At 32.8% G+C, this 25,265-nt stretch overlaps 1 protein-coding gene across 2 annotated transcripts; it reads left to right on the forward strand.

Annotated features, from left to right (window-relative positions):
• Nucleotides 1–2,809: 2,809 nt before the first annotated feature.
• On the forward strand, nt 2,810–25,176 carry LOC108209219 (BAG-associated GRAM protein 1). Of its 2 annotated transcripts, XM_017380020.2 has the most exons (18): nt 2,810–3,177; nt 4,214–4,264; nt 4,953–5,050; nt 8,489–8,564; nt 8,912–9,040; nt 9,146–9,192; nt 12,663–12,771; nt 12,891–13,007; nt 18,091–18,120; nt 18,227–18,326; nt 18,762–18,868; nt 20,653–20,796; nt 20,878–20,982; nt 21,674–21,820; nt 21,932–21,985; nt 23,614–23,677; nt 24,630–24,691; nt 24,787–25,176. In XM_017380020.2, exons 1-18 carry the CDS (start codon nt 3,019–3,021, stop codon nt 24,931–24,933), a joined length of 1,746 nt encoding a protein of 581 aa, XP_017235509.1. In that variant the 5' UTR covers nt 2,810–3,018; the 3' UTR covers nt 24,934–25,176. The 2 variants fall into 2 exon arrangements, with proteins under 2 accessions (XP_017235509.1, XP_017235511.1); XM_017380022.2 differs by lacking the exon at nt 4,953–5,050 and having other exon boundaries at nt 3,111–3,177.
• Nucleotides 25,177–25,265: the final 89 nt, after the last annotated feature.

A 25,265-nucleotide genomic window follows, 5' to 3' on the forward strand; every position in this document is an offset into this window, starting at 1 on the left:
GACACACAGCGAGAAATGTAAAACTGTGTATTTACGATGTTGTATTCGACTGGGATTTTAATGGATTATTGTTAATTTATGCATTTTAATGAATTATATGTGATTTTGATTTTGTGTGGATTTTTGATAAAATGTCGCAGAGTTTATAGGATTTAAGTACAATGCTTCAAAATCTCATTGATCTTGGTGGAGTTTCAAAAAAATTAAAATACACTGAAGAATGCCACAAAATTCATCGTTTTATGAAATCCAAAAAAATCCATCAACATTTGAATACCATCAGATTTTAATGTATTTTAAACAATCCCAATGAAATACTATCGGATTTTAAAGCAAAATTTAAAATCCCAATTGAATACCACCAGATTTTGTAGCATAATTTAAAATCCTAACTGAATACTTCAAGAATTTAATGGATTTCAAACAATCGCAATCGAATACCCTCGGATTTCATGAATGAAAAAAATGCTTTAAAATCCTAATCCAATACAACCCTCATAAATTGACTTTAAATAAAAAATAAATAATGAACTAATTAAAACTTTGGAATTAGTTTGTGGTATTTTTTTAATAAAACTTATATATAAGTTATAAGTTACTTACAAATCACTTTTTTTATAACTCACAAATCATTAATAAGTCAAAATTAGATAAACATATATTTTAACCTCTCAGCTTATCGTATTAAATCATGTTAAGTCATAAGTTATAATTTTAAACACAGCTAGACGGTTTGAGCGCAGACAATTTGAGTACTTGGGTAGTTGGGTTACCCTGGGATGATGGAGTGCGCAAACAATTCGGTTTACTTTGAAAATGAAAATAATTCAGTTTGATTAATTGTGTTTAGAGGTGTGCGTGGGTCCGGTTGAGAGCGTTTTAACAAATTAACTAAATTAAATAGTTTTGAAAATTTTCAATCCAATCCGGCAAAAATATATTTATTGTAGATCGGTTCGGGTCGTTAATAACGTCGATATTATTATATGACAATGTTAACTCATATTGGCATACTTAAACTTTATTCTTTGAAATTAATTTCATCTTGCGGGACACGCCGTCCGACCACCTTTGTCGGAAAGACTTTCGACACAAGCCGTCCAAGACCTCCAATCGTAGTTCTGGAGAGCCTCCCCCACATCACACAACTGCAACCCGCAACCCCAAGATCAACTTTTTAACCTCGGCACTGATACCACTTGTTGGGCCAGCTAAGCGAGCCTAACTCCACAATAGTACGATATTGTCCGCTTTGGGCTTAGCCCGCACTGCTTTGTTTTTGGGCACCTCCCAAAAGGCCTCATACTAATGGAGTTTTTTTTGCTGCTTATATTCAAGATAAATCTCTTTTATCTTTCCGATGTGGGACTTGGGTTGGCACCCACTCAACACTTAGGTCGCTGTTTAGGTGGTTCTGTAGGACGCTTCAGCTGTAGTTATATGTTCCGGCTGTCAAGCTTAATAAGTAGTTTAGGTTGGTTGTGTCTGGTTAGTTAGCGTTGTTATGCTTGCTTCATGTTCTGTTTTCTCTAGGTCTGCTGTCTTCTGCTTTCTTCCCAGCTTCTTGTTGGAGGCTGTGATTAATAAAATTGTCTGCTTATCTAAAAAAATTCTTGTTGGAGGCTGTGATTAATAATATTGTCTGCTTATCTAAAAAAAATAAAATATATCAAGCCTGATCTCCACGGCGACTGATTTAAACCATTAAAGTTCTATTATATATCATTTTGTTATCTTTTTTTTTTCAAATCCAAGAATTAGCCGTTGTTGGTTTGTAAGATGCATCATATTCCACACTACCAAGAATCTAATACATAAACTGACTAGTTTCACTTGAACAAGCAGCTTTATTTTTATATTTTTCTATCTAAGTTGAAGTTACAATTGAGATAGTCTAAAAAGTTTTAGTTGTAATATCAGTGCTTTCTTTGATTCTATTCACAAGGTAACGGAATTCTATTATTACGTCAACAATTTCGTTAATACCAATGCTTTATTTAATTGTATTCTCAAGGGAACGGAATTTCATTACTACGTCAACAATTTCGTTACCATATCAATGTAACACTGGTGCCAATTTTTTTTTGAAAAATTAAAGTAATGATATATAATAGTATTTTAGCGGTTAAATGAGTTGTCGTGGAGATCGGTTAGCTACTTGATATATTTAAAATGTATAATAAAAGAAAATGTTAATTAGTGAGAAATTTGTAATTTTGATTTGCCTTTAATATGGCCCAACATAATCTTGAAAATATTGAAAGTAAAATTCAAAAATATTAAAAAGGAAATATAAATTGATGTAAAGGTAAATTATATAAAATAAAAATATTGACATAAAATATTTTTTTATTAAACCTGAAAAAAATACTCAATCTATTATATTATGACATAATAAATATCGGTATTATCCAAACAGAATTATGCTAACACTTAAATGAATTATAATTCAGATTATCTAAACATTTTAATAATGTATTTATAATCTATTTATCATTTACAATTCATTTTTCATTTAAATTAACAAATACCCCCTCCGTCCCTTTGAATTATATACATATGGAGTGAACACGGAGATTAAGAAAAATGTGTAAATTAGTATTAGTATATAAAATAATGAGAAAGAGAATAAAAGTTACTAAAGTGATGAGACCTATCAATATTATTTAATAAATAAATACGAAAAAGTAGATGAAAGTAGCGGGACAGTGAGATTTTTACTATTTTTCATAAATTTGAAATGTATAGAATTTAACTTTTACATCCAAAAAAGAAAAATGTATACAAATGGGGACGGATGGAGTAGAGTTTATGGATGTGAAATATGGAATGGAGTTGTACCGGTTGGTCCAACATGACCAACTATGATTTAACTGTCTGTCTCTCTCTTTCTCTGTATCTCTTTCCCACCGGGCTCCTCCTAGTTTGACTCGCCCCGTGTATTCAAATAAATACAGTTACACACATACAAATGATCGGATAATCTTAACATTAAAGTCAACTGAAACAAATTATGCGATGATTGGAAGAGCAATAGGCGTTGGGTTTTTGATCCCGTCGTTATGGGAAGTGCAAGTTACAGTAGCCGCCGCCGCATTTGTTGTAGCCGCTTACTTCTTCTTCTCTTCATTCCGCCAACTCCCCGCCGCCCCCCTCCCCGATACCCTCCACCACCAGGTTACTGACTTCTTGCATATACAATTTCTTTGTTCACTGTTTTTCTTTCTTTGACATACTCATCATTCTACATTTATTATTATTACCAGCCTGCACGGCGAGTATATAGTTCGATATTTGTTACTTATAATTTAAAATTAAATATCTTTTTATTAGTGTTTTAGTATTAATGAATTGAAATTAATTAAATTATAGGGAAAAATATCAAAAACATCATTCACTTATTTAAAATGTCTCAAAATCATTTGAGTGATTTTGAGACATTTTAAATAAGTGAATGATGTTTTTGATATTTTCCCCTTAAATTATTGTTGGGCCTCAGCCCACTTGGAGGATAAAAGCCCAAATACCAAGCCTAAATCAGGAGCTCTATAAATAGAAGAAAGGAAGACTAAGCAAAGGGTTGGAATACTTTAGAGTAAAAGAGCTTGTAAATGGAGGGAGCCATATAATCTCAACAATTATATTAAGTTTTCTTTTGAAAATTTAGCTTTTACACTAATTTTTTTATATTGTACATCGGTAGTATAAACAATAAACATTATTAATATGTATTTGTAAATGTTTTTCTAATATTAATATGTGATAATGTGATTTTCAATTAATTGTAAATCATATTTTTCATATTTCATATATCTTCATTTGTAAAGAAAAAAATATTATTTATCGCTTCTTGTTTGTGTTGGAGGGACAAAATTAGAGTTAAAAAGGGGTACATGATGGTCATATCAGGCTGATTAAATGGACTGCAGCAGATGGAATTAAAATTTCATCTTTTTTGCTCCAAATACTAATTTATTTTTTTTATTATGGAATTGATAAGTAGTATTATGCAATACAACTACATGTATGTTTTGTAGGATCTGAACTTCAGCTCGTTACTGTATTATATAGTTTTTTATATTTTTCTCATGAAAAATTAATGTGTCACTATGATAAAATCACAATATTGTGAGGGTTTTTTTTTCCTTCAAATTTTCTGTTCATGCAGTAGTTTTCCAGGCTCTTGACATGCAGTTCTTCACTTAATTTGTAGATGGTTCAGCTGAAAGGAGAGTCTCATGCTAATTCTGCATATATAGTTAAGGTAAGTTTATTAATAATGGAATTAAAAAAAATTATTAACATGCATTATGTTAGTGATTGGATGCTACCCTGTGGTACATGTTTTGGATTTACTCTTATGAGTAGTAGCACAATGATGTGTCATATATCGTATATCTTTTTTGTTTAATGATATCCGACCTGGCTTGCCTAAGGGCAAGGCCAATGGTTCCGCTAAAATAGATCTTTTTGGGGCTAAAATAGCACCATGTCCCCAATGCATTGTTCTATATCTTGTTTCAAATTAAACTAACTTCCAATACACCACGTTTTTTAATACAAATTTAAGTAACTTCCAGGCACCCCACACTTTCAAGTACCTCCTTTATATATTTGCCTCTCTCCTTTCACTTTTTGATGAGTTGGCAAATATAGCAACATCTATAATTTGTTCTATATATAGCACAAACTATAGCATTGTGCTATTTTTAGCACAATGTTAGCACAAACTATAGCATTTTGGCTATTTTAGCACAATGTCTAGCGTACCATTGGAGTGGTGAATTTTGTTTCTGGAGTTGTAATATAGATATAGGCATATAGCACCAAGTATGGCACACCATTGAACTTGCTCTGACATGAGTAGCATATCAAACTGTATACAGCTTGCATTTAAATCAGCAAGTGTCTGAATTTCATGTTTGCTGAGCTCGGTTTTTGAATTTTTACAGGTAGAATTGCTTGCAGCTAAGAATCTTATTGGTGCCAACTTAAATGGCACATCAGATCCCTATGCAATCATCACATGTGGTGCAGAAAAGCGATTTAGGTGATTGGATGTAAAATATTTCTTGATGCACAAACTTTTTGGTATGGATTAATCATCTGTCGTGATTCTGAAATTCAGAATTCAGTTCTTGATTTTTGGGGTGGTGGAGGATTTTTTGTGGAAATTATATGTAGCTGACCAATCCACAAGCAGTGCCATAATAATGTATGGTCATACTAACAACAACAATATCATTAAAAGTTATCAAGTAAGTAGGTTGTTTTCCCTAAAAAGCTATATTTAAGTAGGAATGCAGAATGAGTGGCCATGAACATTTGTGGCTGCACAAGGAACACCTGCTTTTCTACTTATCATACTATACGTATTTTACTTTGGAGATTGCTCTAGTGCCGTTTTTGGAAGAAAATTGCAATACCGTATTGCGTTTTTAGTCTTTATTGATACTGATGCTTTATTAGCTTTTCTGTCTTAAAAATTTTTTTATCATTACTTTATTGCTGCTATAATCTGCATCACTTCCCTAATTTGGTCTTCATGAATCCTGGCCATATATAACTCCAAAAGATTATATCTATATAAATATATATAAAAATTTCCCCTCTTCATCAGTATTCTGTATCTTCCACTCATACATACCTTGTATAAAGATCTTGAACTTGCGATGGTACGAAATTATTCTTCAAAAAATAAAGTATAAACTTTGTATGGTAAATTACTAAGCTCTGTTGTTAAGCGGGACACTTGGTTTGTTTATAGTGTACATTTACATAAGACTAAACAATATCCTGCACATCAGGCACTTCCATTAAAAGTCTGTATGAGATCTTTTTCAGTGTGCATGCTGTTGAGACTCCTGGCTAGTTGAGTTGGGTATTACGTATTACTAAACCTGAGGCTTCCTGCTCAACCTTTAAAAGACCTTTGTGTGGAGGTAGAATCAGGAAGCAGTTTACTAGTAACATAGTGGTGAGTAACAGTAAGGTGTTGCATAAGATTAGAGAAAGCTTGGAGATGAAGCGAAAGTACTCGGTTAGTATATATGGTTTTGGAAGTGAAAGGTTCTTTGGTTCAACTTGAGGTCCTTAAATGTTATTAACATATTACGGAGTACCATCTTATATTCTATTAGATAAATAAGTATTATATGATAATTAGAGAGATTTATCTGTCATTTTGATCAATTGAGGCAATTACATACATTATTACTTATTAGGAGTGTTTCCTTTATTATTGTTAAGATGTTGGTTATATAAAAAATTGTTATATTGTGATAAAATCAAGGCTTATGTCTTCAAGGTTGAATTCAAAGAGAAATCGATTATTGATAGAATTCTATATGTATTAATATTTTATCAGCTGTACTTTCTTTCCTTCAGTTGAAAATATATGATTTGTATGGTGAGTAAGGTCAAGTATGTTTACTGGTTATGTTGTTAACCCCATTACTTTGGTAGTTGATGCCTTGATATAATAATGCTTATGCAGGTAGCAAACCTCGTAGGAGACTGAATGAGGTGTATATGTTTGAAGATATTTCCACTAGTCTATTTGGATCCATTCTTGTAGATTAATGATTAACCTTAATGTTTGTGCCCTGTCCACCTTGAACAATACCAATCACCTTGAACAATGCAAATATGTTCTCAAGGTGGTTATTCAACTAAATAAATTAATTTCGGTTCACGTGTCGGCCAGCTTAATATTCGTGCTATCTTCATCATGTCTAGTTTGCTATATATGTTTCCAAGGCAAAACGAAATTTTAGAATAGATGTTTGGCTAAAATATTACAATGCTATGGCATCAGAGGTTATCAAAGATCTTGTTCAGCTCAGGAAGTTAGTCCCCAGAGTATTATGTTTGTTTGGTTTTGGTCTTTTAACTATTTGATAATGGATACATTTCACATGTCTACAAGCCATCTGAATGCCTCAAACCTACGCAGAGATAGATGTATTATGCTATCATAGGGTTTTTAATATGAAGTGCACTTGCCATGGGATTGGGATTTATAGGCTTAAACTCAGATCTTGGTTATAGTAACACAGGAGCCTTGTGCTTTGCTTACAACCTAATGTTATGTATTTGTTGTTTTCATGTATAATCCCTTCTTGTAAATCAAAGTTAGGTACCCTTGTAGGGTTAATTTAGGCCGCACTAATATCTAATACTGAATGAAGGGTCTAGGAGTTTCTTTGTTTGGGAGGAGACTGGTTCTGCTTAGCAGTTTGGCTACCTCCATATAGTATTCATATTATAAATATATATTACTGATCTCTGTTTATTAGTCTCTGGGGGTGAACCTTATATATTAGGAGGATGTTTGGATAGAATGTTTAGGGTAAAAGCTTGCAAGGATAGGAGATTAATTTGGATTTCAGAAGTTAGTCCGAAGAGTGCAGGTTTATTTGGATTAGTCCTTTTCACATTTGGACTAGGAATGAAATTTCTCACATGCCTTGCATGAACAGTGTGCCAAAACCTACTTCGAGAGGATTATTATGCTTAGAAGCAATACTCTATCATTGCCCTAGTTACTACTTCATAAGCTACATTATGGATAAGTTGAAATCTTAACTCTTGCACTCTTGAAACAGATCTGCCTGACTTCATATTGTGCTACAACTTCTTCTACTCATCTGTATTGTTCACTTGTCTTGTTGTCCTGTCTATTACCTTCATATACAATTAATTACAAAATGTTGCAGTGGTCAGGTTAAGTTTCTGTGCTCATGAAAATGGTTCAGTTAGTCACTTCTTTGTCCTAGACTCCTAGCTGTTTCATTCTTGATAAGGGTAGACAGTTGTGCATGAATGGGTTGACAATGAGAGATATTGACCTCACCCTGTAGGTATCTGCAGATCTTTCTTAACACATTCCTCAATCCATATGATTTAATGCTGCCATAGTATGAAGATTTAAACTTTTTGAATAGTGTTCCTAAAAGTTGGAGAAAAGGTAACTACTCCAAATTATTAACTATTACCATATACTTAATAATACAAAATTTATGATGGAAGAATAATCTAGTCGTATCATACTTCCCAAACTAAACTAATCACAACTAATTTATCTTTTCTGATAATCCAACAAATTATATTTATAAAAAAAATAGAATAACTTGTAATCATCAACTTGATTCCATGCGCTACATCACCTCTTTAATTCAGTTTGGCAAGTGATTGAGGGTTTAAGTACCCTAGATGCAAAGTGTATGTAGTCCAATTAGCTAAAAATTATGTTACAATAAAATGATTTTGAAGATATCCTTTTTCTTGGCTATTCTAGTCCTTGTTCTGGTAGACTGTTGTAATTGCTTCATTGTCATTGCTTGCTTGATAACTTGTTTTTTTTCTGTGATCTTGGTTTTTGATTCTCCTCTTCTTCTCTTTTTATAGCAAGTCTGAAGATTAGGTTACGTTCAGCCATTACTGTGCTTTCTGACACAAAATATGTCTTTTCACCATCTTTTTGTAGTTCTATGGTTCCTGGATCACGGAACCCCATGTGGGGAGAGGAGTTTGATTTTCCAGTTGACGACCTTCCTGTCGAGGTATGAACCTCAAATGATAATGGGCATTACATGGTATTGGTATACTAACTGTTACTAAAGGATGTACATAACCTTCTATATCAGCTTACTGTATCCAAATTGTATTGCCTTACTTCTGTTTGATTTCGCATTACAATAAATAATATATAACTTGTTATATTTTTGCACTGCAATATGAAGATGGTGAAAATATCAGGAAATGGGTGTTTATAAACCGCGAGGTGTTGACAGTTATTATGTTGTGAGTAACTTTACAAAGTAAATCTTATGTCATGTGGGGCTAACGTGTAAGTGCAGTTTGGTCTTGTCTTTTATGTTTTTGTAACTAATATTGTGATAATGGGCAGATTAATGTTACAATATATGATTGGGATATAATATGGAGAAGTGCAGTTCTTGGCTCAGTTACTGTTCCTGTCACAAGTGAAGTTCAAACTGGAGCAGTATGGCATACTTTGGATAGCAGTTCAGGGCAGGTAATTAGATTGTTAACTTTTGTAGTTCAGCACTCGATAGGTACTATATTTCCGTAGTGTCCTTTAGAAATTGAATGTTGGTTTCATGTTGATTTTTATTGCCAGGTTTGCCTCCATATACGGACAATAGATCTTCCCATGAGCTCTCCCAGGTTACGTCGCTTCCACTTTTGGTTTATCCTGATTCTCTATAGTTCCGACTTTAATTTGCTGTTTACTACTGTAGTATTTACTGCATATGCATTGATCTTGGCATGCTTAGGGGATATAGATATGTATCATACAGATATAATTTCTGATCACGTCAAGAGCAAAAGAAAGTTAGAGTTTGTATGTGGGTTGCATATTACAGTTCAGCAAGCGGCAGAGTTTGGGCACGCTACTATGTTCAAATTTGGTTTTAGTGTTTGAATTTCTGATGCATGCACTTACTTTTAAAAGGCACTTTAAGCCAAAAGCCTTAAATAAGCCAAAAAAAATTCTTCGCTTTAATAAAACTACATCAGATAAAGAAAATCTGAAAAACGCTTAAGATAACACACACACACACACACACATATTATTATTATGTATGGATAAATTATATCTGACATTTAGCGCACTTATAAAACCAATTTTGCACTCCCTCGCGAATTTTTTCCGAAACTGCTTGATGTACGACCTCTAAACCTTTAGCCCTTGTGAGCCAATTTGATTGCATGTTCCATGACAAAGTAGTTCTCATCTGCTCGTCACCTTTTAATTTTTGAGCATCAAATTGGAAAGGAACAACAGTTGGCAAGATCCATTTGTCTGTAGTTTTGTGACTAAATAATATCTAGTTGCCAAGATATGTATCTTAAAGATATATAATTGTCGTGAATATTCTTGTCGTCTCAGCAACTCTGGTATTCTTCTAGATTCTAGAGAAACCTCCTTGGAACTTATTTTACACATTCAGCCCCAATTAAGTTGTTGAAGTTCCCACTTCATGCATTTAGCCATGCTGCAATTGAAAGGACAAGAATGTTTACAACAATATGTGTGAAAATATTAGTAACTACCAAAGCAGATATATAACTTTAATTTTTTTTGCAAATAAGTTCCCACTCCTCTGAGGTTGCTTGACAGTGTGCATTGAGTTTGAGAGTTGGGGATCCATCACATTCGGAAAGAACACTTATTAAATACATAATAACTACCAAAGCAGATATATAACTTAAATTTTTTTTGCAAATAAGTTCCCACTTCTCTGAGGTTGCTTGACAGTGTGCATTGAGTTTGAGAGTTGGGGATCCATCACATTCGGAAAGAAAACTTATTAAATACATAATACTAAAAAACATTACATAAATATAAAATATCCCCTCGACATAAGTCCTTATTTTTATCATAAGAGACCAGCCAAACCCGAATGCTAAACTCCCCTTAAAAACTTAATTCCAGAAAATAGTATGTAAATGTAAATTTTTTCCTCAAATTAAGTCCTTATTATTAGATTCTATCAAGTACTGCAATGAGAAGCGTAAGCACGCTTATAGTTTTTTTCACTAGTCAATAATTTCTGTATCCTTGTTCCATGGCTGTATTTATTGTCAAATAGCTTGGGGAAAGAGCTGGATAGTTTCTCAAACATGGTCGTGAAATAAGGGGTAAATCATTCAGTGATACATATGAGTTCAGGATTCTTCATAATGTAAATGAAGAAATCATATTTTGTGGGGAGGAGATGTGTACTAGATCTGGTTTGATAGTATTATATTTACTTAGTAGCCAAGGACAAGAGGATATAGTATTTTCAATGATACATATATGCAAAATTGACGATGATGCAAATATTTAGAATGATAGTAGGGGCAAAAGTATAAAGTTATCAACACCGTGACCTTTTTCCATTAGCAACACCACATACTCGACCAAAGGACTGCTGCTTAATCGTTTTAAATATCGAAAGCACACTTATGTGGTTTTACGAGAGACTATAGTACATGTGTACCAAAAGAGAGAAGGTCCAAATCGCCAAATATGCCATTAATAGCCGGACCATTCTCACTGGAGAAATGAATCATTAATCTATAACAAACTCGTGTATTGTTGTGACACAGTTCCAGAGTGTTTCCACTCCAATGAAGTGTTGAATTATGTATTCAGTATTTTAATATGGAAATGTTTTAGAATCCCTTTCCTTTTCCCATTAACCTTGTTGGTAAATTGCATCTGTATTATTTAGGTCAATGTCTTTAAGTATATAAAAACATACAAATGGTGTGTTGATAAAAATGTATAACTTGTTTATGGCAATGTGATATTAATCAATTTGTGAGCGTTTTTTTCAATAATCACGCGTATATTTTGGTAGATGTATTACATTTAGCCGAACATTCTTGAAACACCAATGCATTAGCTGAATATCTACAATTGAAACGCAGTCCTAAGTCTAAACAAGTATTTGAGAATATGATATGACTATATGACTGAACATGGTGTTTTGCAGATGTTATGATTACATAAAATTCTACAAATGAATATATATAAGTGCAGACTTAAAGTTTTGAACTGTTGAAAAGGTTTACCTCAAATTTTTATTGTTTTTGATTCTGTCGAACGCTCATAATCAACCCAAATTTCTTGCAAAAAAACTTATAAAGTATCATTTGATTTACTAGTCGTCCAGTATATGTCCAGTCTCTTTGAATGATTATTTCAATCATTTTGTTCACGAGGAGTACATTTCCTTAAGACTGATGGAGGGGAGACACTTCGGGAACCACTACTTCAGAACAATACAGGAGTTTGTTACACGTTTCACCTTATCTCTATCCGATGTGCACCTAGATAGACAAGTGCACTTTTGAAAGCTGTAACGATTAACTGGCCACTGCTTTTTTAAGTTCGAGTATGTGGTGTTGCACACTTCTTATTGTTTTCCTTGATACTTTTGGATTTTTGTATCATTGTCAATTTCAAGTGTGTTTACCATATTCTTTCTATGGTTCAAGTATTGAATTGGGTATAAGCTTGTATTCATAATAATGATAATATATCATCGAGCGACTAAAACAATTTCATTTCATTTCATACTTAAACATTAGTATGTACTTTAATGAATGTAACTTAAATTCAGAATTTTAGATAGTACAATAATCTTAAAGTATTAGTGTTTTATACCACCTTGACATTATTAGGAATGCTTTAACATTTATTTGATATATGTTCTGTTCAGTAATGTTCTAAAAAAACCACTTTTGTAATCTTGTGCTTGCCTAACTTTCTTAATAGGCAAGATTTTAAAGATAAAACCTCAAGATATATTAATGTTTGCAATTTTACATACAGTAACCAATACAGTAAGAACTTTAAATTCTTCATTATAATGGAAGATTTTGATCTCAAACTTGATTCTTGGTTAATCAATTATGACTCAGTTAAGTAAATGGTATTGCCTGGTGAACCTTTTGGCTGTGTTTGTATGTCTTAATAGCATTTAATGTGGTTGTGTAGTAGTTAGTGTGTAAATGGGTGTGGTATAAGCTATGATAATAGTGGCATGTCATACATATTCAAATTAGTCTACAACGTGAATGCAGAATGATTGTGTTCCACATTGTCTGATTTCTGGATTGTTGCACAATCAATATGCTAGGGGATTGAACGGTTATGCTGGAACTAAGCCTCGAAGAAAACAAGGACCCACAGTAGTTCATCAGAAACCTGGGCCACTTCAGACAATATTTGATCTTCTTCCTGACGAGGCAAGTTTTATGTTGCATCATCCCTCATTCGTATTTATATGCCATATGTTTCTCTTGACATCCTACTGAGGTGTCATGTTGCATCGTTATGGTGACAATGAGGAGCTTGTAATTTTTAGGTTGTTGAACATAGCTATTCTTGTGCACTTGAGAGGTCATTTTTGTACCATGGCCGAATGTACGTCTCTTCCTGGCACATCTGCTTCCACTCTAATGTATTTTCAAAGCAAATGAAGGTTAGATTGTCTTTTCCTTTTTGCAATTTGAATTCACCGTAGAGCATTGGTGGTTCATAACATGATATACCCTGACCTTTTTTCTTTCTTACGAGTAAATGTTGAACTTGATGATTACAACCGAACAGCTGCTACAAATCTTTCTATATACTAAAACAAAAGAAGGCTGATGTCATCCATGCTTATTATTCAGCTTCTCATTAAATGGATGACATCAGCATTCCTATGTGTCAATCCTCATTAATTCTCCATTTTTAAAATAAGGGTGTTTCTAGTGTGTGCCCACACTAACAATTACTCCCTCCGTCCCTCTGATTTCTATACACTTTCCTTTTCGGGATGTCCCATTCAATTCTATACATTTCAAAACTTTCCTAAAATAGTAAATTTTTATAATATTAAAATCCCACTCACCCACTAACTTCATCTACTTTTCTAAATCTATCACTTAAATATTAATGGGTCCCACCACTTTACCTATTTTTCTTTCTCTTTCTTATTACTTTACATTACTTTATACACTTTTCTTAGTCTCCGTGCCCGATACAAATGTATACATCTAAATGGGACGGAGGGAGTACTTTTTACCTAGGTGGAAGAATTTAATTGGTGGAGATTTCTGTGCATGCAAGGGGGGCCATCATTAAAAATGGGATTGGAGCCATAGAAATCCACCACCTAACTAAAAAGTGGTTGTTGGGCACACATTAGAAAATTTTGTTAAAATAATTATTCTATATAATCTTATCTTACTCTACTAATTCTCTCTCATCCTCCACTAATTTTCTCTCCTTATTCTCATTCTTCTATTATTTCTCGATATTATTTGCACATAATTTATTTTATATTATTTAATAAACATTAATTTTATATTTTTTATATTATCAATATTTAGTTAAATGTTTTGATCTTATATTCAAAATAATTACACTTTTCACAAATTATAGTTATCATTAATATTATCACACGTCACCTATATATTATAAAATTATTTTTTCTCTAAATTGAAATACTCCCTCCGTCCCTTTTAGTTGTCACCTTTGGGTTTGTGCTGGTCAAATTGACCAAAATTTGACTGAAATTTATTAATATTTTATCAAGTGGAAAAAAAAAATGTCACCGGAAATAACTTTTAATCTACTTTAAGATATAATTTTCAGTTTTCTAAAATAATGAAAGAGTGATTTATAATCTTTGGTCAAAAATTAGTCAATTTGACCAACAAAAATAGAAATGTGATAACTAAAAAGTGACGGAGATAGTATAAGATAATTATAATATATTATAATTATAATATAACCGGGCATCCGCCAATGGACTAATCTAGTTTTCATACTAATAAAGGTTGGCTCTTTTTCGTTGGACATATTAGGTATACTTGTGTAGGTTCATTAGCAGGTTCATGATATTGTTTAATCAGGAGATAACTTGACTATGAGTCTGTTTGTCCCGACTTAAAGCCAGGACTTAAAGCTGTTTACAGCTTTAAGCTGAAAAATCTTTATTTGTGTAATAAGCAGCCAGAAGCCGACTTAAAATCAGAAATAAGTCAGAAACTTAATTAAAGCCAGAAGTTAGTTTGAGGTTCTTTTTATAGTGAATTAATTATTTAAAACTTTTTTTTGATAAAAATTAATCATATGACATAAATTATCTATAAATCACTTTTATTTTTAATATTATATTTTTAATAACTCATAAGTCATCAATAAGTCAAAAGTACCCAAACAGATATTTTAAACTCCCAGCTTATCACATAAATCGCGTTAAGTCATAAGTCACATTAAGTCATAAGTTCAGCCAAATAGGTTCTATAGCATATTAACGAGTCATGTGATTCGAAAGTAAATTCACTATTAATAAAGGACCCTAATCCATGACCAAGTCAGCTATAGTTAATAATCTACTATGCATGTTAAGAAATTATCATTCTTAAGAACTGCGGGTGGTTATACTTTTTATATTTTGCATTGTTGTTGTTGATCATACTTAAAAATATGAACTTTAAAAATCAAGGGAGTTGTTACGACATTTTAGTTTGTTTAATGTTAAAGCCTCGTTTGGTTCATCAGTTTTGTCGTTACTCGTTACATAGGTAAGCTGAAATTTAAAGCAAATAGTTTACTATATAGATTTCCTTGAAAATTATAAAAACATGTGTTTGGTTCAGAGTATGTAACGAATCTTATAAAATTTCAAGTATTATAACAAAATGACTTAATTATATAAAGAAATAAATAAAAGTAGTTAGATAAAAGTAAGAAGTATATATATATACACATTATTTAAAATAACTTTCAGAAAATAATTGATTATAATTATAATTATATTAAATTAAAAATAAACTAAAATGATATATATGCATATATCAAAATGATTATAAAAATTATTGACATATGTAGAAATGTTATCACAAAAAATTATTATAAAATTAATATTGAAAAGTATTTATTAGATATAATAGTATAAATAATAATAATTAAGAGAATTAACATATTATAAATGGACACCGTAAACCACGTTGGGAAGTAGGTTCTTGTGTTTTACTGCAACTTGAAATACCGAGGAAGTATGAGTTACATTATCTTAAATTAAAAGTTACAAACCCAAACACTGTAACTCGTGTCAGTTCCAAGGCAGTAGAAGCTACAGGGTTGGGTTACATCCAAACAAACGAGGCTGAAGTTGATACACTAATTTTGTGTATATTTGGCCCTTAAATTTGTCTATCATGAAACTTGATTCTGGGGTTTGGTGAGCAAAATTATTTTCCTCATTCATTTTGTTGTCATGCTTGAAATGCTTTGAACGATCAATTGAATTTGCTGAGTGGAAGAACTTAATTTTGGATTCATTTTTATACATTTCTATTAAATAGTTTAGTATATCTCATTTTGCATTCCTGCTCATGAAGTTTCTTGATGCGACTCCGTCTCCACTAAAGTGATGAGTTACACATATGGAGTCAGCTCTAGTGGACTAGTAGGATTTTGCCCATATACGACCTGAAAAGGACTCTACATGTCTTGTTGATCGGTTATTCGGTTGTAAGCAAAATCAGTTGAGCTAACGTGAGATCCATTGCTGAGGATTGTTGCCTACTAGTATTTTCAATAAATTCCCAAACTTCTATTATTTGCTTCAACTTGTCCATCTGTTTGTGGATGATAGGACCAGCTAAACTCTAGAAGAGTTCCTGAACTTCTTTTAACTGCTTCAAGTTGTCCATTGGTTCGTGGATGACGGGACTAGCTGAACTCTAGATTAGTTTCCCTTTTTCTATATGTACCCCACTAATAACCCGTAAATTTGTATCACAATCAAAAGTTATTATTCGTGAAACACCATGAAAATTCATAATCTCTTAAAGTATAGATCAACCACATCAGAGGCAATTAATGTTTTATGACGTGGCATAATATGGAGCAATATGTGAATATTGATCAACCACCACCATTATTGCATCTTGCGTCGCTGAGTTCTTAACCGCAAACTCTAGACTCATGTCTGCCCAAGGTGCACGCGGAACAGGGAGTAGAGTTTTTAGTCCTTTGTTGGCAAGTTCCATTCTAGACCAGTAAAAGTTATTTGTACACGGACAAGAGAAATCTTTTGTAAAAGGGCAAGAGTGTGTCCGCCATATTGCTCAGCAAGTCTCTATGGGTAGCTTCTCTTTTAATGAACAAACTGGAGCGCAAAGATGATTATTTTAAAAAGAAATCCATTTTGAATGACAATAAATCCATCTCAAATAACAAATATTATGACCTGAATTTTCCCAATTCTGACTTAAACTCTTATCATCATTGTATAATTCCGTTAAAGTGCTAGCCTGACTTGAAGAATATATTACCTTGCTTAGAGCGCCAGATTTGTGCTCGATAATTATTTAAATAAATGAGAAAATTCAACCTGTCAGGGATGGGGAGTACTCAAACTTCTGTTGGAAATGATATTTCAGCGCCTCAGGAGTAGGAAAAGAGAATAAAATATCTATGCAGAAGATAATATTTCTAATCTTTCAATACCCGAACAATAGCTTAGAATCTGTTTATACTTTTTACTAGCATCATGTTTAGCCTTTTCATATATTGCCTGGGTCTGTCAAGAAGTAAATGACATGCATTCACTGTAACATCACACTTTGTCCTAATGCTTATATTCTGTGCGAAATTTCACTGGCCATTCTTTATCAACTTTACCTCATTTCCTTTGTGGAACTAGGAAAGCTTATTAGGACATGGATGTTTTACCGTTTTAACCATCTCTGTTGGATATAGTTGCGAGGCCAAACTTCTGTTATACAGAAATTTCCTTATGAAGTGCATAGCGTACAGAATATGTTGCCATGGAGCCGAGAAACTTCTTGAGATGACATAGTATTTTAGCTTTTTCGAATACCAAAAGATTTCCTTAAATTTCATAAGTAATCTTATCATCTTTTTAGTCCCCAATTTAGTTTCTCTTGTATTTTCTACTTTAAATATTGTAACGAGTTTACGCGCTGGACAATCAGAGGTGATTTGTTTTAGGTATTCAATAACCATCAGTTTTGCAAGAAACTAGACTATATCTTTTCAGTGGTATATGGAACAATACCTAGATAGATAAAAGCAACTCATTGTGCCAAATTGGGTCATTAACAGCTTGAAATTTGTTATTTTCCGTGACTCTTTATCTCTCCGTCAATATATCTCTGAGATCTTAACTTCTTGTGTCAATCTGAGCATCTTTTTCTGATTTTAGTCAAATTTTGTAATAGCAATATGGGAGCTATGCCTTGCTTCATGCAAAGAGAGAAACAATAATGTCTTTTTTGTTATATAATTGTTTGTCTTCAATAATTACTTTGTGCATATCTTCAGGGCATTTCTCCTACTAGTATATGTAGAGATGTAGAGATTGAGAAGCTCTTTTGTATTAAGTATATGCTCTATATTTTTGGTAATTAAATCTGTTAATGTACAAAGGAATATAATAAAATCTTGTAGTGCCTTCTTTGAGGTATGATTTATCTACCTCCGAGGATAACCACTTTTTTCTTAAAATACAAGAATGACTGATGTTGCTCTCATTTTGACAGGTTATAGTACCAATCGGAGATATAGACGAGGTATTTTGTTGTAACTCTTCACTTTATAGTGTTAATTGGCTTAATTGGCTTGGCTTACATTGTAATCAGTTATACAGTGAAGGCTAATGTTATGTCTAAAATCCAGATAAAAAGGAGCCAGCATGCATTAATTAATCCTGCCATAACAATAGTTCTTCGCATGGGTGCTGGCGGGAATGGCGTTCCTCCTTTAGGAAGTCCTGATGGTTAGTTAATTACATTTGAACTACCTGTAACCCGTCTCTTAGTGGTTAGCAGTATAATCTTGTTCTTAACTGTAAATCAGGGTACCTAGTGTTGTACTGTTGATCAGGGTAATATACTTTGCAGTTTGCCTCATACGATCTTTTATACTGCAGCTCAAGTTTTGTCCAGGGATTTTCACTGATTGATATTTAGAAGGCCATGGGTTTTAGAATAAAATAATATAATATAATTTCCCTTATTGACCCTGACACCCTTCTATTATTTTTGCCCATCTGATCTCTTCTTACCTTCTGTTTAGCACCTTTTAAAAGGAGATGAGAATATTTTTATGCCTGCCTATCTTATGAATGTTTTCCAATTACATGATTAGTGAAGTTTCTATAATTGCTTAAAAATACAGTTTTGTTGGCAATGTTCTTTCTACTCATGTGCAGGCAGGGTGAGATATATGTTTGCATCATTTTGGAACCGAAATCATGCATTAAGAGGTTTACAACGTGCAACCAAGAACTACCATGCAACTTTAGAAGCTGAGAAGAAGGTACACTATCCCATGTGTACTTTAACCATTTCCCTGATGTGCGTATGATCTTATATCTTATACTCCCCTCCTTGGTTCAAGCACTCTTAACATTTTAAAGGTAGCTTATCCATTTTTAAAGAATAATTAAATAAAGAGAAAACGTAAATGACCTAAAATAGAAATTGCTAGTGTATTATGGCACATGTTAGTGATTTAGAATCTTGAAAGAGACTCTACCTTTTCTAGTTTAATATTTGTTTGCATTGCATTTGGTAAGTTTAATCTCCCTGTATTTTAAGTAGGGCCTATGGGGTTTCTGTTTCTCAAGGCACGCTATATAGGTAGAACACGAAAGTCTTATAGTAGTAAACAGCTAATAGTGCTGAAGGTTTTCTCCACGTTTTTTTAAATTGATGTATTGATTGGCATAAGCAAGCATATCTGAGGTTTCATTTCAAATGAGATGTTAAAATATGAGACTGGAAGAAGAAATTGCGGATAAAGATTACTAAGGAGCACTGCAAATCAGAGGCAGCTGTCTAATTTCTAGATCTGAATTTAAGTATATGTCAGTATAGTCACTCAAGTGCTGACACATTACATGTTACTTAGTACCCTTTTTAATTTAGTGCATACTCCTAAATATCAATTTTGTGTATTACTCTTAGTTGTAAAGTCTTAAATAATTGTTAAATATATTGTGTGTATTTATATTAATCCTAGAAAATGTGACACAAGCCCCTTGTTAAATTAAACGTTCATTTTCAAAATTATAGTGGCAAAAAGAATACTCCCTTCTATTCAATATCTTTATGGGGTAGAGAAGATTCAAAAAGAATTAACAAAAATTTTAGTTTATTAACAATGAAAAATCCTGAGATTTTTTCTTTTTTATCAAAAAAAAACGTATCAAATTGATCAGAATGCAAGAAACATCACACAACCCTTTATTACTATTACCCGTTTTGGAAATAAGAAGTTTTTTTTCGTATCCTTATGAATCGGATAATACTATGTTATTTCCTATACTTGTATTGGTTCTATTTACGTTGTTTGTTGGATCCCTAGGAATTCCTTTCAATCACGAAGGAGTGCGTTTGGATATATTATCAAAATGGTTAACCCCGTCTATAAAAAAACCCCATTCTTCAAAACATTATATAAAATGTTTTATCATATATAATTAATAAAACAGAACAAAAATTTTTTGTGTACGTGTCTATCTAGCTGGTCATACTTTAATAATATAAGATAGTGTTTGAGAAAATGAAAGTCATTTCAAATGATATGAATAGAGTAGTCGTTTCAAAATCTCAAAGTTATGCTTATATCTGATTGTCTGAAAGTAAAACAAAATACTAATTCTTTTTAGGTCCCCTGTTTTGAGGGACAGTGGCAGCAGAGTTAGAGTACATCAAGCCAACTTTAAAGAGGAAAGCCTCTAGCATAGATGTACTCTAGCTTCAGGATCATAAATAGTTTCTTTTATTTAGGGTACATCAAGCCAACTTAAAAGAGGAAAGCGTCTAGCATTAATACTCTAGCTTCAGGATCATAAATAGTTTCTTGTATTCAGTGGGATCCACTCATCTTTACTTTATAAAAGTATTAAAAATGCTATTGATTTTGTGACATTTGTAAGCATACAATTATGGAAGGGATTAACTTTTGATAGCATGTGTCTGTAGATTCTCAAAAATATATCTTATATACCCTTATATACATGTGAAAGTCGCACAGTACAATAGTTCTGACAGGTATTATGGTATTAAATGTTAACATGAATTTGTATTGCTGCACAGGAGAAAGAACAGTCTGCACTTCGTGCTCATAGTAGTTCTATCAGATGCACTGAAGGGCAGATTAAGATTCTTGAAGAAAGTGTTCCCACTTCTGGAAAATTACAGCCTTTCATCAAAGATGAAGTTCTCGTCGATATATACAATGTACCTATCTGGTCTCCAAGAAAGTTTTAACACTAAACTCATATATTAATTGGCTAATTTAAAAGGGTTACTTTCTTCTAGGGTGTTTTTCCAGCAACTGCTGATCAGTGCTTTGAGTTGCTGTTTAGTGACAATTCCAGTTATACAAATGAGTATCGCTCAACTAGAAAAGATACCAATCTGATTGTAAGTGTCACACATTCTCGATTTTATGCTAATTTCTTTTATTTAGAACTGGAAAGTCCTTAGATTTGTGAATATTTTTTTGGAATTTTAAAAGTCTGTAGAAGTATACTGTGTTATGGGGATAACAGAAAGAAAAAGAGTAGAAATTCAATAGAGTCTCCTCTGGAGAAGGAGCTTTGCAGATTGCAAGTAACCAACCTTAATCATTCAGAGGCTGTGAAATTTCTTTTAGGGCATCAGAATGCCAGTTTTATGTGTGCTGTTATATATGTGCAATGTCTGGTTTGTTAGTGCCGGATAATATATCGTAATGCTGAAAACATGCAGGGTAATGCCACATATACACTATTGACTTTTCTTGGATAGTTGTTCTTCCTTCTTCTTATTTATGTGTGGACTTGGTTCGGCTCTGGTCTTATACAAAGTGTATTGAGGCATGCTAACATCTCCCATATTTTTAAAAAGAAGAAATACGTGAAGTTTATAACATTATGTCTTTACTCATCTTCTCATTGTTTTTTTATACAGACTCGTGTTCATTTCTGTGACCTCTAATTGTTTTACTTTTGACATAAAACATGTCAGTATCAGAAGCATATGAATATATTATTATTGTGACGATGTGATCTTTTGCCTGCAACTGGATGCAGAGTGATCCAAAGTTTCTAATATTGGTTTATCTTATCGTTAGATGGGTCAATGGCATTCTGCTGATGAATATGATGGTCAGGTCAGAGAAGTAACATTTAGATCCCTGTGTAACAGTCCTATGTGTCCTCCTGACACTGCAATGACTGAGTGGCAGCATGCTGTTCTCTCACCAGATAAAAAAACTCTGGTAAGATTTGCAGCTTAGTTACTTATAGTGATTTCTGCTTTGATTTTGAAAATTGTTGTCAGTTTTTATTAGTAAATCATCCGTATGATGTCCTCTATTCTCCTGAATCAGGTGTTAGAGACTGTATCACAGGCGCATGATGTTCCATTTGGATCTTTGTTTGAGGTATGATTACAGTATTATATAATGTGATTCCATTGCTTTGCTAGGCCTTAACTTAAAACAGTAGAAAGCAGTATATTTATGCCAAATATATTATCTCATTATGCCTTTTCGAAATGCTTTATTAGTTTCTTTTTACTAGTCGAATATCGTACTAATGTTTTACCAATATAATAATATCGTAAACTCTGCTGTAACCCTCTTAGTGTGAATACCTCAAACCTCTCTGTGTTTAGACTCTTCTATAATATAATGAACCAATTATTTCAAGTTTTTAATTTTAAATAAAAACAGTGTAGAACTGTGTGATGAATTCAGCTCTAGTAACAATTAAAGAATAGCAATTAACACTTAAACAACACTAATCCTTAAGCTCCAGGAATTTCAAATTGAAATGAACATATAAACTAGGTTTTCAATTGCCCCAATTCGAGGAAAGGCAGCCTCCAAAGAAAAAGATACTACTAGGTAACAGATTTCTCAATGACCCACTCTACATCTCTTTCCCCTATCTGTATTTTCCCAAATTATTTCTTTTACTTCTTACTATCTGCTGCATTTCCCCTTTGCCCTTCCTTTTAAAAGTCAGCAATGGCATTTGACCATTTAAGTTCCTTGCATTACCCCGGCCCAAACACTGACCTTGTACTCAAGGTAGAAATCCGGGAACAACCCATTGATTTGCTGAAAATCTTCCCACGTTGCCTCCCATTCCGGTAACCCTTCCCCACCAATGAGAACTTGCACTTCGCTCACGGTGTTGTGGATGCCTAGGAGAGCAGCTGGTTGTACATTCAACACCAAAACAGATGTCCACTGTGGTGTTATTGACGGATTTGCCGGCCTAGTGCTTGTGGCTGGTTTCAGTTGGGAGACATGGAATACATAATGAATCTGTGCTGAAGCTGGAAGTTGTAGCCGATACGCCACTTTGCCAATTATTTGCAATATTTGAAAAGGCACGTAGAACGTGGCCCCCAGGATTTCAAATACAAATAGAAGTATATGGTGACATTGTCCCGGGTGTGTCTCAGCAACCCAGAAAACGAGGCAAAACGTGTAGGGCTAGTAAATGGAGGAATATATAAAATACTAAAAACTAGCTTACACCCCCTTTCAAAGTTCGTATATATTTTTATATTTATTATTTTTATTTTTAATTATTTATTTTGTGGTGTTTAAATTAGCTAAAGTTTCTGGTTTTGTTTCGAGACGAGTTGTAATTAGAATGTTACTTTAAAGATAGAAAAGCTATTGTAGTAATTTGGAGACGTGTTTAAATTTAAAAAGCTCTTATAAAAAAAAGGACCATGATCTTGAAGGCCGATTGATCAAAAAGCTCAAATACCGACCAACAAGTGACTACTTAACTTTTAATGTTTTAGTTTAATTAACATAGTACAGTACAGAATGTGGGACCCACAAAAGATGCTTCAAGTTTTTTCAAACTGGTGGTAGAACTATGTTCCCCAAGTATATTATGAAAGTAAAGCTTAGTAAATATTAAGTTCTAAATGTTCGCTATAAATTGTAGTGAGGGAGTCCTTTTATTTTTTTTTCTTACAAATCTATTTTAGTATATGGCACTCTCTTTCAATTTGTATTTATTGATATTAATCTTTGTTGTTCAGATACATTGTAGATGGTCAGTTGAGACAAACTCCGAATCCTCATGCACAATTAATGTAAAAGTGGGTAAGTGTCTACAGTAATTAAAATTATTCTGGCACATGTGTTCTTCTTTCTTTATACAAGGTAAATTCTAACTTGTATTTCTAGTAATGTTTAGTTATATCTCTATATCCTAATTATGTCCTGTTGTTTAGTTGCCATCCTACTGCTACCTGCTGCAATGCATCTACTCTTTAATTAATATATAAGTGTTGTCCTCTGTATGATCCAAGTTATTAAAATGCCATCTTGACTGACCCTCGCCTTCCACAGTATCAAATTTATCATAGTATTAATGTATTTACTAATTAAAAGTTTTTCTTAACAACTCTTCGCCACAGAATTCATCAAAACTGAATAGAAACAAAGAATGAATAGTGGGATTCCAAATGTTCTGCTGAATATTGATTGCATGCAGTATAGGACGTAGGAAATACATTTTTGTTTTTAAAAATTTAGTTGAACTAGGTTGTTAAACTGGAGTGTTGTTAATTATTTTGAGTGTATTCGATAGTGCTTTTAAACTTAATCCACTTGCAAAGTGAAGTTAATCATTTCATTGGGTATATATACACAAAAATGAATATATCGAGATCAATATGCTACATTTTTTTAGATGGTCAATTTATTAAATTTGTTTACTTGTAATTTTTGTTACCTTTGCATATCCTTCACCTGTTTCACTTTGTTGAATGGTTTTTCTTAACCTTTAGTCAAGAAAGATAAACTGGGTATTGTTTTTTTTCATTTGGCAATACATAAGGCAGTACTAGTACATAATTATTTAAGTATGACAGGACGGGGGTGTGAGTTCTAGCCCATTGTTTGAGAATGAGGCGGGAAGTTCTACCCCCATGCTGTCCTTAAATCATTTAACATTTATTTAACAATATGTATCTGTTCACACATATTTATCTATATCCATGTGTAATCAACAGAAGGCCACATTTGAGTAGGAGTTTCTTATATTTGACAGGTGCACATTTAAAGAAATGGTTAATCATGCAGTCTAAAATCAAATCCGGCGCCATAAATGAGGTACACTTAGTATATCAGACACTTTTTCGTGTTTTAAACTTTATCAAGTTTCCCAACGCTTCAAAATTCAGTAAATTGCATAACGATCAATGCAGTATAAGAAAGAGGTGGGTGTGATGCTTGATGTGGCACAATTGTATATTAAGTCGAGAACGACTGCCAGTGTTGTTAATGATGCTGATGCTCCTGGTTCGAAGAATCAACAGACAATGTTAACACATGCTGAAACTGAAACCATCTAAAGTTGAAGTCATATTGATTGTTGTAATCTTGTAACTTAAACTTTCTTCATTCTGTATAAATGTGAAGGACAGAATCTACGACGAGTGAAATATGTTTACATGTATCATATGTGCTTTCATCCTATCTTTGCAGTTGACAAACAGCTGTCTCCGTTTGTAATCTTTCTTGTGCAATGAGAATTGTTTGATGTCTCAAATTTGGAAAGAATTGCATGTTTTATGAAACTACAGCGGGTTTTCCTATTCTCTGGTAAATGATTTGTCGTACAGTTGTTAGCAAATAAAAATAAAAACAAGAATTTATCATACAGTTTATAAATTATAATACTTCC

This window comes from Daucus carota, chromosome 2, assembly GCF_001625215.2.
Source record: "Daucus carota subsp. sativus chromosome 2, DH1 v3.0, whole genome shotgun sequence".
Taxonomy (NCBI): domain Eukaryota; kingdom Viridiplantae; phylum Streptophyta; class Magnoliopsida; order Apiales; family Apiaceae; genus Daucus; species Daucus carota.

What these genes read in the sequence shown, in the direction of transcription:
- LOC108209219 (XM_017380020.2), top strand. Translation starts at nt 3,019, where the DNA reads ATGATTGGAAGAGCAATAGGCGTTGGGTTTTTGATCCCGTCGTTATGG. An exon ending in TGGATAGCAGTTCAGGGCAG is followed by an intron (nt 9,041 to 9,145) that starts GTAATTAGATTG and finishes TTTTATTGCCAG; the next exon opens with GTTTGCCTCCATATACGGAC. An exon ending in TTGATCTTCTTCCTGACGAG is followed by an intron (nt 12,772 to 12,890) that starts GCAAGTTTTATG and finishes TGTAATTTTTAG; the next exon opens with GTTGTTGAACATAGCTATTC.